The sequence below is a fragment of the Cucumis melo genome, chromosome 1 (genome assembly GCF_025177605.1).
Source record: "Cucumis melo cultivar AY chromosome 1, USDA_Cmelo_AY_1.0, whole genome shotgun sequence".
Taxonomy (NCBI): domain Eukaryota; kingdom Viridiplantae; phylum Streptophyta; class Magnoliopsida; order Cucurbitales; family Cucurbitaceae; genus Cucumis; species Cucumis melo.
This window is the reverse complement of record NC_066857.1, coordinates 12,070,274-12,082,488: the sequence shown is the minus strand read 5'-3', so window position 1 is coordinate 12,082,488 and position 12,215 is coordinate 12,070,274. Positions and strand designations below refer to the sequence as shown.

The 12,215-nt window shown below is 31.9% G+C and overlaps 1 protein-coding gene across 3 annotated transcripts; it reads right to left on the bottom strand.

Moving 5' to 3' along the window:
* Positions 1-454: 454 nt before the first annotated feature.
* LOC103490107 (sodium/hydrogen exchanger 4) lies at positions 455-8,078 on the bottom strand. Of its 3 annotated transcripts, XM_051079561.1 has the most exons (15): positions 7,875-8,078; positions 6,457-6,575; positions 6,271-6,368; positions 6,088-6,147; positions 5,945-5,991; positions 5,643-5,837; positions 4,522-4,568; positions 4,342-4,408; positions 3,410-3,510; positions 3,209-3,310; positions 1,968-2,121; positions 1,830-1,892; positions 1,619-1,702; positions 848-1,175; positions 455-759 (listed from the first exon to the last, which is right to left on the bottom strand). In XM_051079561.1, exons 1-14 carry the CDS (start codon positions 8,028-8,030, stop codon positions 879-881), a joined length of 1,590 nt encoding a protein of 529 aa, XP_050935518.1. In that variant the 5' UTR covers positions 8,031-8,078; the 3' UTR covers positions 455-759; positions 848-878. The 3 variants fall into 3 exon arrangements, with proteins under 3 accessions (XP_050935518.1, XP_008447694.1, XP_050935519.1); XM_008449472.3 differs by having other exon boundaries at positions 455-1,175; XM_051079562.1 differs by lacking the exon at positions 455-759 and having other exon boundaries at positions 1,029-1,175; positions 1,619-1,680.
* Positions 8,079-12,215: the final 4,137 nt, after the last annotated feature.

Below are 12,215 nucleotides of genomic sequence, written 5' to 3'. Positions count from 1 at the left end.
AAAACTAAGCACAGAACATCCAAATTCAGTTATTTGAAGTCTATCCAAATTAACTTTCTATGTATTTAAAAGGTAACCCAATATTATAAGGACACTTGCTATTGCTAATTGCTAGGTTTATCCTCAATAAGAAATGTAACCCAGAAACGTTTTATGGGAAAAGTCCAATACTAAGAGGACAAAAGTGGAATGATGTGTCAAAAGGCTACTCAAATACAAAGCTTCCCACGTAATAAAAGAATTTTAAGGATTTTCTGTCCTTATCTGACAAGGAAAGATTCTCACATTAGCTTGTGGCTAGGAATTAAAGAGAAAGAGAGGCCAAACAAGACCACAAGTTTATTTTCCATGGTAATCTAACATTCAGAAAAATTGACAGTATCTTAGAGTCCTTTTCCACTTTCAGATAATGTGAAGCTGTCATTTTACTCTTCCTATTTTAAAACACAAGAGCTTGTAGGTGCAAATAGATGAATGTTCATTTCTATTGTATTTTAACCGAGTATGTACCTATACATAAGACAATTAGCAATAAAAGTTCCTTGATCCCTACAAAAACATATGCTATTACATGTGAGTCAAAGTTTTGTCTACTAAATAAAGCAACAATGTGGTCAGAAAGAGCACATGCATCCAATCAGTTTCCCAACCTTGCACGACAGTTTACACTACATGCTCCCTTCCACTACCAAAATGACCACACCTTTATGCTTCCAACATTCCAAGATTCTGAACATCAAGTTTCCAGCTCCGTATTTACTGATCAACGAGAATTGGAATATTCTAGCGAAATAGATTGTATATAAACTGAGAGTGCGAGACAGAGAGAGAGAGGAGAGTTCTTAACCATTCAAAGTTGCTCTTCCAGCAGTTCTGTGTTAACAACCAGATCCACCCGGTGGTTGGTTGTGGCGAGGTCCCCCAAATATAGGTCTCATGTAGGAATCATCAAATTTCCTCCAAAAGTAATGTATGGTATAAACAGGCCTCTCTATTAACATCGACAAACTATCCTTTGCGCGGAGGACATTGGTCGCAGCAGACTCTTCCATGGAAAGCAAAGGGAGAGTTATGTCCTCTTCAGTGAACTTTGGTCTGGAGTTGCTTACACTGCTACTTGCTTGGTTGGGAGGAAGTAGACAACTTATGAGTGGCTTCGTTAGAAATCCAAATACCTGAATTTGATAAAATTATATTTGTAAATATATCAACAGAAGAAATATAGAAAAACGTAAAAAGTGGAGAAACTGATACACAGTGTGTTAGCTATGTCCACAAACAGAGAGAAAGATCGACTTTCTCTCTAGAGAAAAAATAAGGTACTACATATCTAGATGTCCCAAGTACAGAGGTCATATAGGGCTGCCCTCTAGACCTAGAGCCAAAATCGTAAATAACATTTATAGTATACATACGAGTACAAATTAGGTTAGCTGGCGCCGGATAACAAATCAAATCATTCCAACAATGATGCTATAGACATTTGATGACACATTGCTACTCTTCCCAAGTAGTGTCATCTTTGTAGAAGAAAATCACAAATAATAATAATGAATGTGGATGAACCCTTTGCATAAAATAATTAGGAAAGAATATAGCAAGAAGATCAAACACTTACCACTGTCGTGAAGAGTACAACAATTGTGGTGTTGGTAATCATTGTTGCATGGATTGGATCCACTGTAACCCCGGAATATGTGAACTTCAAATAGATAATCATTTCCACATTCAATAGACAAAGTGCCTCGTGAATTATATATATATAGAAAATGATATTCTCAGTGTTATTTTAATCTATGAACGGTTCTAATCAGAAAGAAAAGGTTCACCTGTTTGAAAGCCAGAGCAATGGAGACAGCTCCTCTCATCAATCCAGCCCACCATATAATGATCTGTACAATTTTACATCAGTGAAATTCCCACAATACCATGCTTAAAAATAGTGGCACTCATGAGGAGATACTGACCTGTTGTTTAAATGAGATCATAGAAGGCGATGACGATCTATCTTCACGTTTAATGAAGTAATTAGATATGGCAGATAGAGGAAATACAAAGGCCGCACGACCAACCAATACCAAAAAAACTATGATGGTGTATGTGCCAAGCAACTTCCACAAGCTGCCAAGATTAGAGAAACAAAAGCTTTTAGGATCAAGTGATATATTCCTAGCATCCACATCAAACATTACCAGTCTTACAGTTGATGTGATCAAGATGGTGCCAAAGTAACTGTTGCTTTCCTAATATTGGAAATATAACACACTATGAAGATATGGAAGTCCTAATTCATTGTATATGTTAGAAAAATTAAAACCTCCCTATGTCTTCTACATATGATCTGCATAGAAAGGAATATTATTTTTCATGCTCACGGAATAGTTAATGTTATGTAAGGTTAAAAAGATATATGTCATGAACCATATTGGTGAATATATACTGTCTTTTGAACTTCTAAAAGTATCTAATAAGTTTCTGAATTCTCGATTTTGTGTGTATCCATAAAATTTCGGTTTTGTATTGCATTCTCTTAATTGAGTTCAGATAGAATTTTACATATTCCCATCTTTGTTTTTCCTTTCTTTAATCATGATTCACTTTTGCGATTCAAATATGTGAAAGCCCCCAAAGGAAGGGTAAAAAGCCTAATATGTCAAAGTAACTTGACTCAATTCCATAACTTGGTTTGCTTTATTTTATTTTATATCTCATTATTAGTCTAGAACCTTTTTTTTTTCTTTTTTTAGAACACATTATTGTAGATTGATCACCTAGATTAGTATAAAATACCAAAAGGGTCAAATAAAATTTAATTTTCATAAAAGCAATTTTGAAAAAGATATTAGAATTAGACTTCGACTTTTTTACCCTAAACATAGAATGAAACTTTGTAAAAGGATTGAATTTTAATTGCCTAAGTTCAAATTAGTCATCAACAGATGATTTAATGGTTTAGCATCTAGCTTAAGAGATGATCAGTGCACTAGCTGTATGTACCATTCCTCTCTAATAAGCCAGATCCCAAGAAATGACCTTAAAACACAGTAAAAAGAAGAAGATAGAGATTAAGAAAACGGGACCATCTCATGAGATCATTATCAAGTTGTCAGCCTCATGGAAGCAGATGCCACTAACAATCTAATCATCCTTTTAAAATTTATTAGATAACTTCCCAGAACATAAAAAAGAAAGAACAGTGAACTGATACCTTAATTTAGTTATCTTCCACTTCTCAATGTCAAGAGCATCCATGCCCACATAAAGAAATATTGCAGTTTCAGCAACAAACGACATCATTGCAAATACATGCCTGGAGTTAATAATTCATAAGACGGATGATTACACAAACTAGAGAAACATAAGACATTGTTACCTTCAGCATGCATCTAGAAGTTGTGTCTGTACTTGCCTGGTGGTAATTCTTGAACTATCAGTCACATTATGCCATGCATAGTGCGACATGATAATCCCACAAAAGAAAACTGTGAGTATTCCACTCAACTCCAGTAACTGTAAAATGAAACAGATACTCAATTACAAGTGAAATTTTAATCATGCCTTAAAAAATTTGAAGTTTTAATTCTTTTTCAATAATAAACGCAAATAGCATCATTTGCAAAAAGTAAACATTATATAATGACCATACAGTGCTTAAGCATTTGATATGACACTTCTCTTTGAGTAAATGGAAAAAAAAAAAAACCAATGCTCAAGGATACAAAATTCCAAAAGGAGAGGTAAAAAGGTAAGTGTTTGTTTCTGATAATTAGATATAGGATAAACAGGTTAGAGACTTTTGTTAGGAATATTGGTACGAAAATATTAGGAAGGCCATATTCATCCTTACTTAGAGAGTTTTCAACACAAGAGATTATAAATACCAAGGGGTGAAAAATAGGCAGGCAGACATTGTTATTTATTAGGAGAACCCAACCCTCCTGGCAAGATTATTATTTTCCTTTCTTTCTTTAATATTATTTTCTAATAACCTCACTTTTAGTAATGATCCTATCAATTTTCTATTCATCTGGCAAGCCATTGCCATGTAGAGGAGGTTTTCGGTAATATTCTGCTAAAAGGTAACATTTTTTGTTCGAACTGCAGCATATATCGTGTTTGGAGGTGCATTATGAGAATCACACAGACCCATGCGCCGTGCATAACTAATTCTGAACTGTAACTATTGTTTAATCGTTTATACATTTAGAACTTTTTATAGAGGATTGCTCTGAACTGCCAAAAGAAGCTCTTCTAAAGAGTGATATTGGCAACAAGAAGGGGAAAAAATGTTTACTTTATCTTCCAAAATAAGCCTTTATAAAAAGGTGTAAACATATTTACCTCTGCTAGCATGTACGATAGGTAAGCCATTAAAACCATTATCGCAAGCTCACGCACACTTGAATGTCTGTAAGGAAATAAAAGTTCAGATTTGCACAGGATTCAGGCTGTCTAAACCAACTTTGAAAATGTTTCACAACTACTATGTAAAAGACACAAACTAAAGGAAAAGAAACTAACCTCCCAAAATATAAGGTTTTCAGGATATATGATGTTAGAAGCCCAGTCTGCAGAAATTTAAAAAGAAATATAATCATTTAATAAAAATGTTCTCCAAACATTATTTACAATGAGACAGAAACTAGTGGGTTCGTTCTAGATGTATACTAATCATTATCAAAGAAGTCTATAGAGTGGAATAAAGAAATACAAAGAAGAAGAAGAAATTATGCTCGGAAGGAAACCTTTGCATGCCTCCGTTACCTTTTGGGAGGCCTGCACCTAAACCTGGCTGAGCCAAATATTTAACTGGCCTTGCTTGAGCATGCTTATGTTGGCAAGAGGTACAACTAGAGTAGTAGAGAATAGGTAAAGATCATCTATATTCCTCTCAAAACAAATCTCTCTCAAATTTCATCTGATATCTCTAGTTGTGGAACCTTGAGTCTTCTTGGTAAGATCATGATGACCACAAAACACAGAAAAAGGTGATCAATAAGAAACCTAGGGAAAACCATAGACAAACCAAAGGCATAGCCAGAAACTAGAAGGAAGAAGTTAACAGTTTTTTCTGTTCCTAGCAAAACAACACCCAAATGGAAGAAAGAGAGGATCGTTCAGATTCCTAACCGAAACACTGTCTTAGGTCTTGAGATCGCTCAGCAGAAGGTTCAAAATAAAAATCTTAACAACCTTTAGGCATTTAAGATTCTAGATGAAGGGGGTGGGAAGGAATAGCAGTCTTGTCTACAGCTAAATCGAATAATGGGATTCAGATTTAGATGAGAAAGTCCTTAGCTTATCACATACACAGGTTCTAGCATCCCGTCCTTTAGCAAGGTGAAAGTGACCAAGCTTGTCTATCACTTGCAGTTTCATATACATAACTTAAACAAGAAATTCTGACAGGAAACAAATCCTTTACTTTATTTGGACAGTTTCAATACCTTACATCAGAAAGGGAGCAGCACATTAGAAAAGTAAGCAAGCACCAAATGAATGCATTAAAAAGTAGATCCATGAATTTTAAATTCAGGAGTGTCTGCAATTTAATCAGGAGCATATGGTATTCAAATTGTATCTAGATTAGCACATGGACATAATTTTATTGATAACACTTTATGAAGTCAAATCAAGCTTACGGTCACTCCAAGGACAGTGCTAGTTGAAAATAAGTAACAAAAATCTCCAAAAAGATGGAGGGCTGTCTTGCTGTTAAGCCTACTGATATCAATCTTCTGGACTGCATTGAAGAGAACAACTGATGTTGCATCATTCACTACTCCTTCCCCAAAGACTAGGCTGTAGAGTAAAGGTGTTTCCTCTTGGTGCAAAACCTAAATGAGGACCATCAGTAATTTCTAAGAAATAAAACATGCAAGTGCGAACATGGAATTTGATATTGATGATTATAGAAAAGAGAGCAGTTGGAAAGGAAGCTAACCTGCAGGGTGCATACTGTGTCTGTGGATGAAAAAATAGCGCCTATAGCTGAATCAAGAAAACAAAACTTCATTCATCTACCCTTAACTAAATCGGTGTAATCAGCATATGGATGAAAATTAGCTTTTCAAAATTTAATCTCACCAACATAGTCCCGTGCAGACAGACCATGAAAGCCCATTTTCGGGAACAGCCACTGGCTGCCTAATCAATGCATAAAGAACCAGTTTACGTGAATTAAAATTTGTCCAAATGTCCCAACAATGATATATGGACAATGTTACAATGCTAAATTAAGAATTATTTCGGAAGAGATTTGGCTTATACCAGCGGTGATAATAGATGCAGATATAAAAACACCAATCACCCCAAACAGCATAATGGTCAAGAAGTTATGGAAGAACTGCTTCTTTTTAACTTGAAATCTGCTGACATGAAGATAAGTCAGCGAATCATGGATTCAATAAGCATATGCAGAGCTACAAAAAGACATGACCAGAAACCTGTACGAACCCAGCATTGAAAATTATTGGTGGAAGAAGATATATGAAAAATACTTCTTCATTAAAAGTTAGGATATGAGAATTTTTCCCCTTGCTGCAGACCAATATGATCGTTCCAGTAACAACTCCCTGTTAAACAGAAAGCTTGGAATAAGAAAATAATCACCAGTCTGCTATAACCACAACTACATAAGGAAGCGTTGAAAAACTCTGTTGTGAATGTTCAGTAAGCAGGAAGTAACATTTAATATAGTTGTAAATATATAGAAATATGAGAAGCCAGTATAATTAATTTTTTTACATTTTACTAGAAAGTATCATTTGTTCAGTTGTTACGCAGTGAAAAGATGTTTTATCTATTTCCCTTCCCTTCAGATATGATATATTAAAACAAGATAATTGATAAGGCAAGAATGGAGCTGGATGAGATAACGTGTTCCCCTGTCATTTCAAAATCTCAATGGAGTTAAATAGCTGCTCAATTATTACAGTAACTACCAAAAACTACTGGATTCTTAGATGCACATTTGGTTTTGAAACTAACAATTTCTTGGAACCTTCAGAACGGAAAATGATCTTCAATAAAATTCTCACTTCCATACTAAAAGTATTCTCATCTCCAATAATAACCCATCTCAGCTGCAGATGACATCCACTTCGAAATGTTTCTATGCAAGAAACATGGTCCTTCTTACCCATGTAAATAATTGTGGTTGAAGACGCAGAGTCAATAACAATGAAGCAGAAAAGGTCAAGAACATCATCTCCACACTATTTTTACTATGAAGCTATTTAGCACCCAAATCCAAAACCATGTGGGCTTTTAGCTAAAGCCAATCCAGTTCACACCCAAGATAGACAATACGGTGCTATTATATCAGTGAAGATAAGGCAAGTTTGTGTAGAAGTTCTTGCACTACGAAACCAAACAAAAAAAGAAACATCAAAACAAATCATTCCGATTGATTAAACTAAGTGTACAAAATCCTTCACGTGAAGAAAAGAATGCATACTATCTCCAATAAGTCGATTCAAAACCATGATAAAACATTATGAACACATATCCACCACAAACCAGCAGTTGGGCACAATGAACTTTCTTGATTACTCTATATAATGCTAAAACTCTAAATTTACAATAACCCATCAGCAAAACATTTGAGTTAGAGGTATCAGAGGATGACAACTGGTGTTCTAACTCCACTCATGTCATTTCCTCCCCTGATAACCACTCCTTGACCTAGGGTAGCAATCCCTGGTCCCAAATAAAATATTGGTAAACAAATGTATGTTAGGCTTTAAACGAATTTCGAAATCACATAGAGAAAGGCAATGATAATAAAACATGAAACATAGAAACATAGTAGGAGAAAGCAAGAGAATGGAATGAAGGTGAAATGAAAGGTAAATGAAGAAGAGAGTGTATACGATGATAATGGCGGTGATTGATTCATTGACCCATCGATTTTCTTCAAGCAAGTGGCCAATAACCAAACAAAAACAGAGAACGGCGACGAAGAACGTCAAGGGGACGACCAGGGCATGATCGCTGCCGATGTTTTTCACCGTTTCGAAAAATTCCATTTGCTTCAAATTTTATGATTCTGGGCGTAGTGAGTTTAGTGAATGGCATTTACAGGAAATGGCATATGCATTTTGCCGCGCAACGGGAATGAGGACTGTGTTCGTTACAGACATTCTCACTGACACGTGTGCAAATATTCTTACGTGGCAGCACACGTGTTTCCTACTCCACTTTCATACCAAACCCAACATTAAAGTTGAAATTAAAATTTCACGCCACATATAAAATAAGACAAGTAAGGTTTCAGTGGGCAAAAAATTGAAGTTATAAGTTCAAATTCTCCCATGCAAAATTGTACCAAATTCCATAATTTAGAAATTAAATATAATCTATAGTGCAAGGAATTAATACTTACAAAAAAGTAATTTTTACTGGTCATGTGTGGTAAAATAAATTTATAATGATCAATTTTATCCTTCAATTTCCTTCCACTCATACTAACGGTGATGACTTTTATCCCTAATACTATGGTAGCAACGATGACTTCTATCAATGACATCATGCCTAGTATGTTAATATGTTTTTCATGAATTTATTACTGATAACTTGAATTTTAAATTTTTAAATGATACAAATGTTGATACTATAACCTGAAATCAATAATTTATTTCAACAAAAATTGTAACTATATCAATTTCATTTATACTATCAATGATAGAAGCTATCATATGGATAGTATGTTATTAGCTATTCAAAACTATTATCGATAGCATGCTAATTTGACTTTTTCTATCTATTTATGCTAAAAATAAACAACCACAATATCACTCTATAATAGCATTAACCTTGATATCATTAGTATATACTAGACTATTTAGGGATATTCCTTATATATGCTATCACCGATAGATATTATAAGTGATAGCAATAGAAGAAGATATCACTTATAAAAAATTGATATGTTTACTAAGGAGATATCACTTATAAAAAATATCCTTATAATGATATCGTTTATAGTTTTTATCAGCGATATCCTTTTAATGCAATATTTGATAGATAATGTTAATGATATCATTTTACGTTGATAGCAATATATAAAAAGTACTTATAATCGGCATCAAGAAAATCAAGTGATAGCAACATCATTGGTAAAGATATTAGTAATAACAGTTAATATCACATTTCTTAAATTGAAAGCTTTCACAGCTAGCAGTTATCAACTATAACAACTAACGATAACAGTTGATATCATATTTTTAAATTGTAAGTTACTCTACCATTCAGTGGCTATTATTGATAAAAGCTATCGTTGATAGTCGTTATCAACTATATCAACTTATAACATATTTTTCAATTATTTTATCCATATGTTATATATGTTATTCTAGTATTTTTTTGTCATTGATATAATTAACTTTTTTAAAATTTATAGACTAAATTGAAATAAAATTCAAATCTTAAGGTAAAATTGTAAAATCTAAAGATTAAAATAATACTGAACTTAATCAAAATTAATTGATTAAAAATATAAAAGTTAAAAATTTAGAAAACAAATGAAAATATAATCTAAAATCTAAGATTAAAAATGTGTTTCTAAAAGAGAAAGCATTCAACCACCTAGACAATAAAAAAAAAAAAAAGTAGAATAAAATAAATATAAAAAATGTTTTTTTAAAAAAAGGGAAAAAGGTGAAAAAATTTTATCAGAATAAATTGAGAGAGAGAGAGAGAGAGAGAGAGAGAGAGAGAGAGAGAGAGAGAGAGAGAGAGAGAGGTATGCTTAATGGAAAGTTAAGCATTGGAGTGAGTAATAAAAGAAAAGAAAAGAAAAGAAAAGAAAAGAAAAGAAAAGAAAAGAAAAGAAAAGAAAAGAAAAGGTGGTGCGTCTGTTCTCTAGAGACCGTCGCATATAAAACAAAAAATCCACCCTATATTCCTTATCATCTTTACTCAATTTCTTTTTAAAATTACCATTCACCCTCTTTGTTAATAACTACTACTACTACTACTTTGTGAGTAATTTAAATAAATTTAAACGACAACCTACAAATTGTGGATGTCAACAAAAATGTTGATATCTCACTTTTATGAAAATTAAAAGGTTTGTTGTTTATATTATACTCATCACATGACATTTTTAATATAGTAAAATAAATTAAAATATTTATAAAATAAAATAAAATAAAATTTTAGATTTTATTAATTTATTATTGGTAGAATCTAAATTTATTTATTTATATTTTGTAGATAAAATTTTCATATTTATAATAATTTATAATTTTCCTTTTTTTTCTCTCCACCGAAAGCCCAGTGACGATGTACAATGGCAGGATAATACATGTTGGGCTGAAAGCTCAATGACCGATCGGCCCACATCATCTTTCTTCCATTCTTTTTTCTATTATAATTAATTAAGTATATAACAATTTTTTAACACTATTAAAAGATTATAAATATGTTAAAGTCCATGGTTGATCAGCAAATATTTATATATTATCTTAGGTAAATTTTATTATATTTATAATTTTTAAAAATATTATTATATATTTAATAATCATTTCTAAAATTGCTACTGATTATAATTATCTTGATATTTTATTAAGTGAAAAGGGTCGTTTGCATTAATTTTAGGAGATTTTATTTCCTTCTTAAATTGTTTTACAGTTTTTCAATTTTGATGGATTGATGATATAGGACCAAATCTTTGGTTTTCATCTGTATTTCATTTGATATATATATACACATCAAATAAAAACAATTTTTATTATAAATATATTTAGAATAATTACAGATTTAAGGTTGTTTATTTTTTATGATTTAATTTAACATAGAATTTGGTTCATAATTTTAACAGTTTTGATTTTATATAACATTATTTTTGGGTTAAAATAGAAGGTTGATCTTGGCATTTAGAATGGTTCAATTTTTGTTATTGTCCCAAGTATCCAATTTAGTCATCCTACATTTAATAAATATTAAATTTAGTTTTTATTGTGAGATTATTCTTCATAGTAAAATATCTACAAATATTTTCAAGTATAACAAAATAGTAAAATAATTCTTTTGTCATTTTGGTATATTTGTAGATAAGTTAGCTATTTTGCTAAAATGAGCCCTTTTTTTTGTTATCTATTAACATTTTCACCATAAACTTTGAAAACACACACATGTATATATATTTTTGGTACAAATTTGTTATCATCATTTTGCCAATTTCGATAAAAATTGAGGATTAAATATAAGACTTACTTAAAAACATAAAAACTAAAATTAAACAATCTACAAATTATGTAATAAAAATCTTTTTGCCTTAGAAAATGAATCTCTAATTTTGATGTTGATAATATAAGTTTAATGCTAATTAAATTATACTTATTTTTTTTTTATGTTTCTATTTGATTTTATAGTTTGGTTAAATGTACTAAAATTATTAAAAGAAATAATTAGATCTCACAGATATCAACATGCACTTTTAATTACATGGGTTTGCATAAACTATTTAATTCACTTGAGATAAGTTAGAAGTTTAATTGAAAGGATTCTAGGTTCATTTGATTTTGTTGAATGAAATGATCTAAAAAGGTGTGGAGATTAATATATTAAAGTGGTTTGAATTGTTAAAATTGTGATTTATGATTTGGAAACACTTTCTATTAAACATCAAGAGAATATAGTGGCAGAGCGGTCTATTGAACACTAACTTCACGTCCAACAAGTGTTTAAATATGGTTTTCCTAAACATGTGAAGTTGTTTGGGTGTTAACTTTTTTTATATATATATACTTGACACGATCTTCGATGGATGTGAAAAATAGGTCAAATTTGCAAAGAAGAAATCCTTTGAATTGATTTTGATCACAAGAGGCATCTGCAAAACACAAAATTTGAACAAAACAAGTATTATGTGGGTTAATCTTAGGGCATTTTCAGTCGAGATAACATGAATAAGCAATAAAACTCAGAAAACATTGCACCGGAATGCCACGAGATTAGAGTTTTGCATGCATTCTGTGTGGTAACCTCGGTTCAATCTTGTGTGAAATCATCCCTGAGATTATACCCTACAAAATGCATGGGAAACTCATCTGATCCCGAGAATTCTTCAATGAATCTCAGGGTAAATTCATAAATCTCAACTAAGATTCATCATCTACACGGACCAAGATTCATGAAAAAGCCGAGATTTTTCGAAGGAGTTCATGGAAAACAATAACATCAACCCAGATTAACTCAACAATAATTAC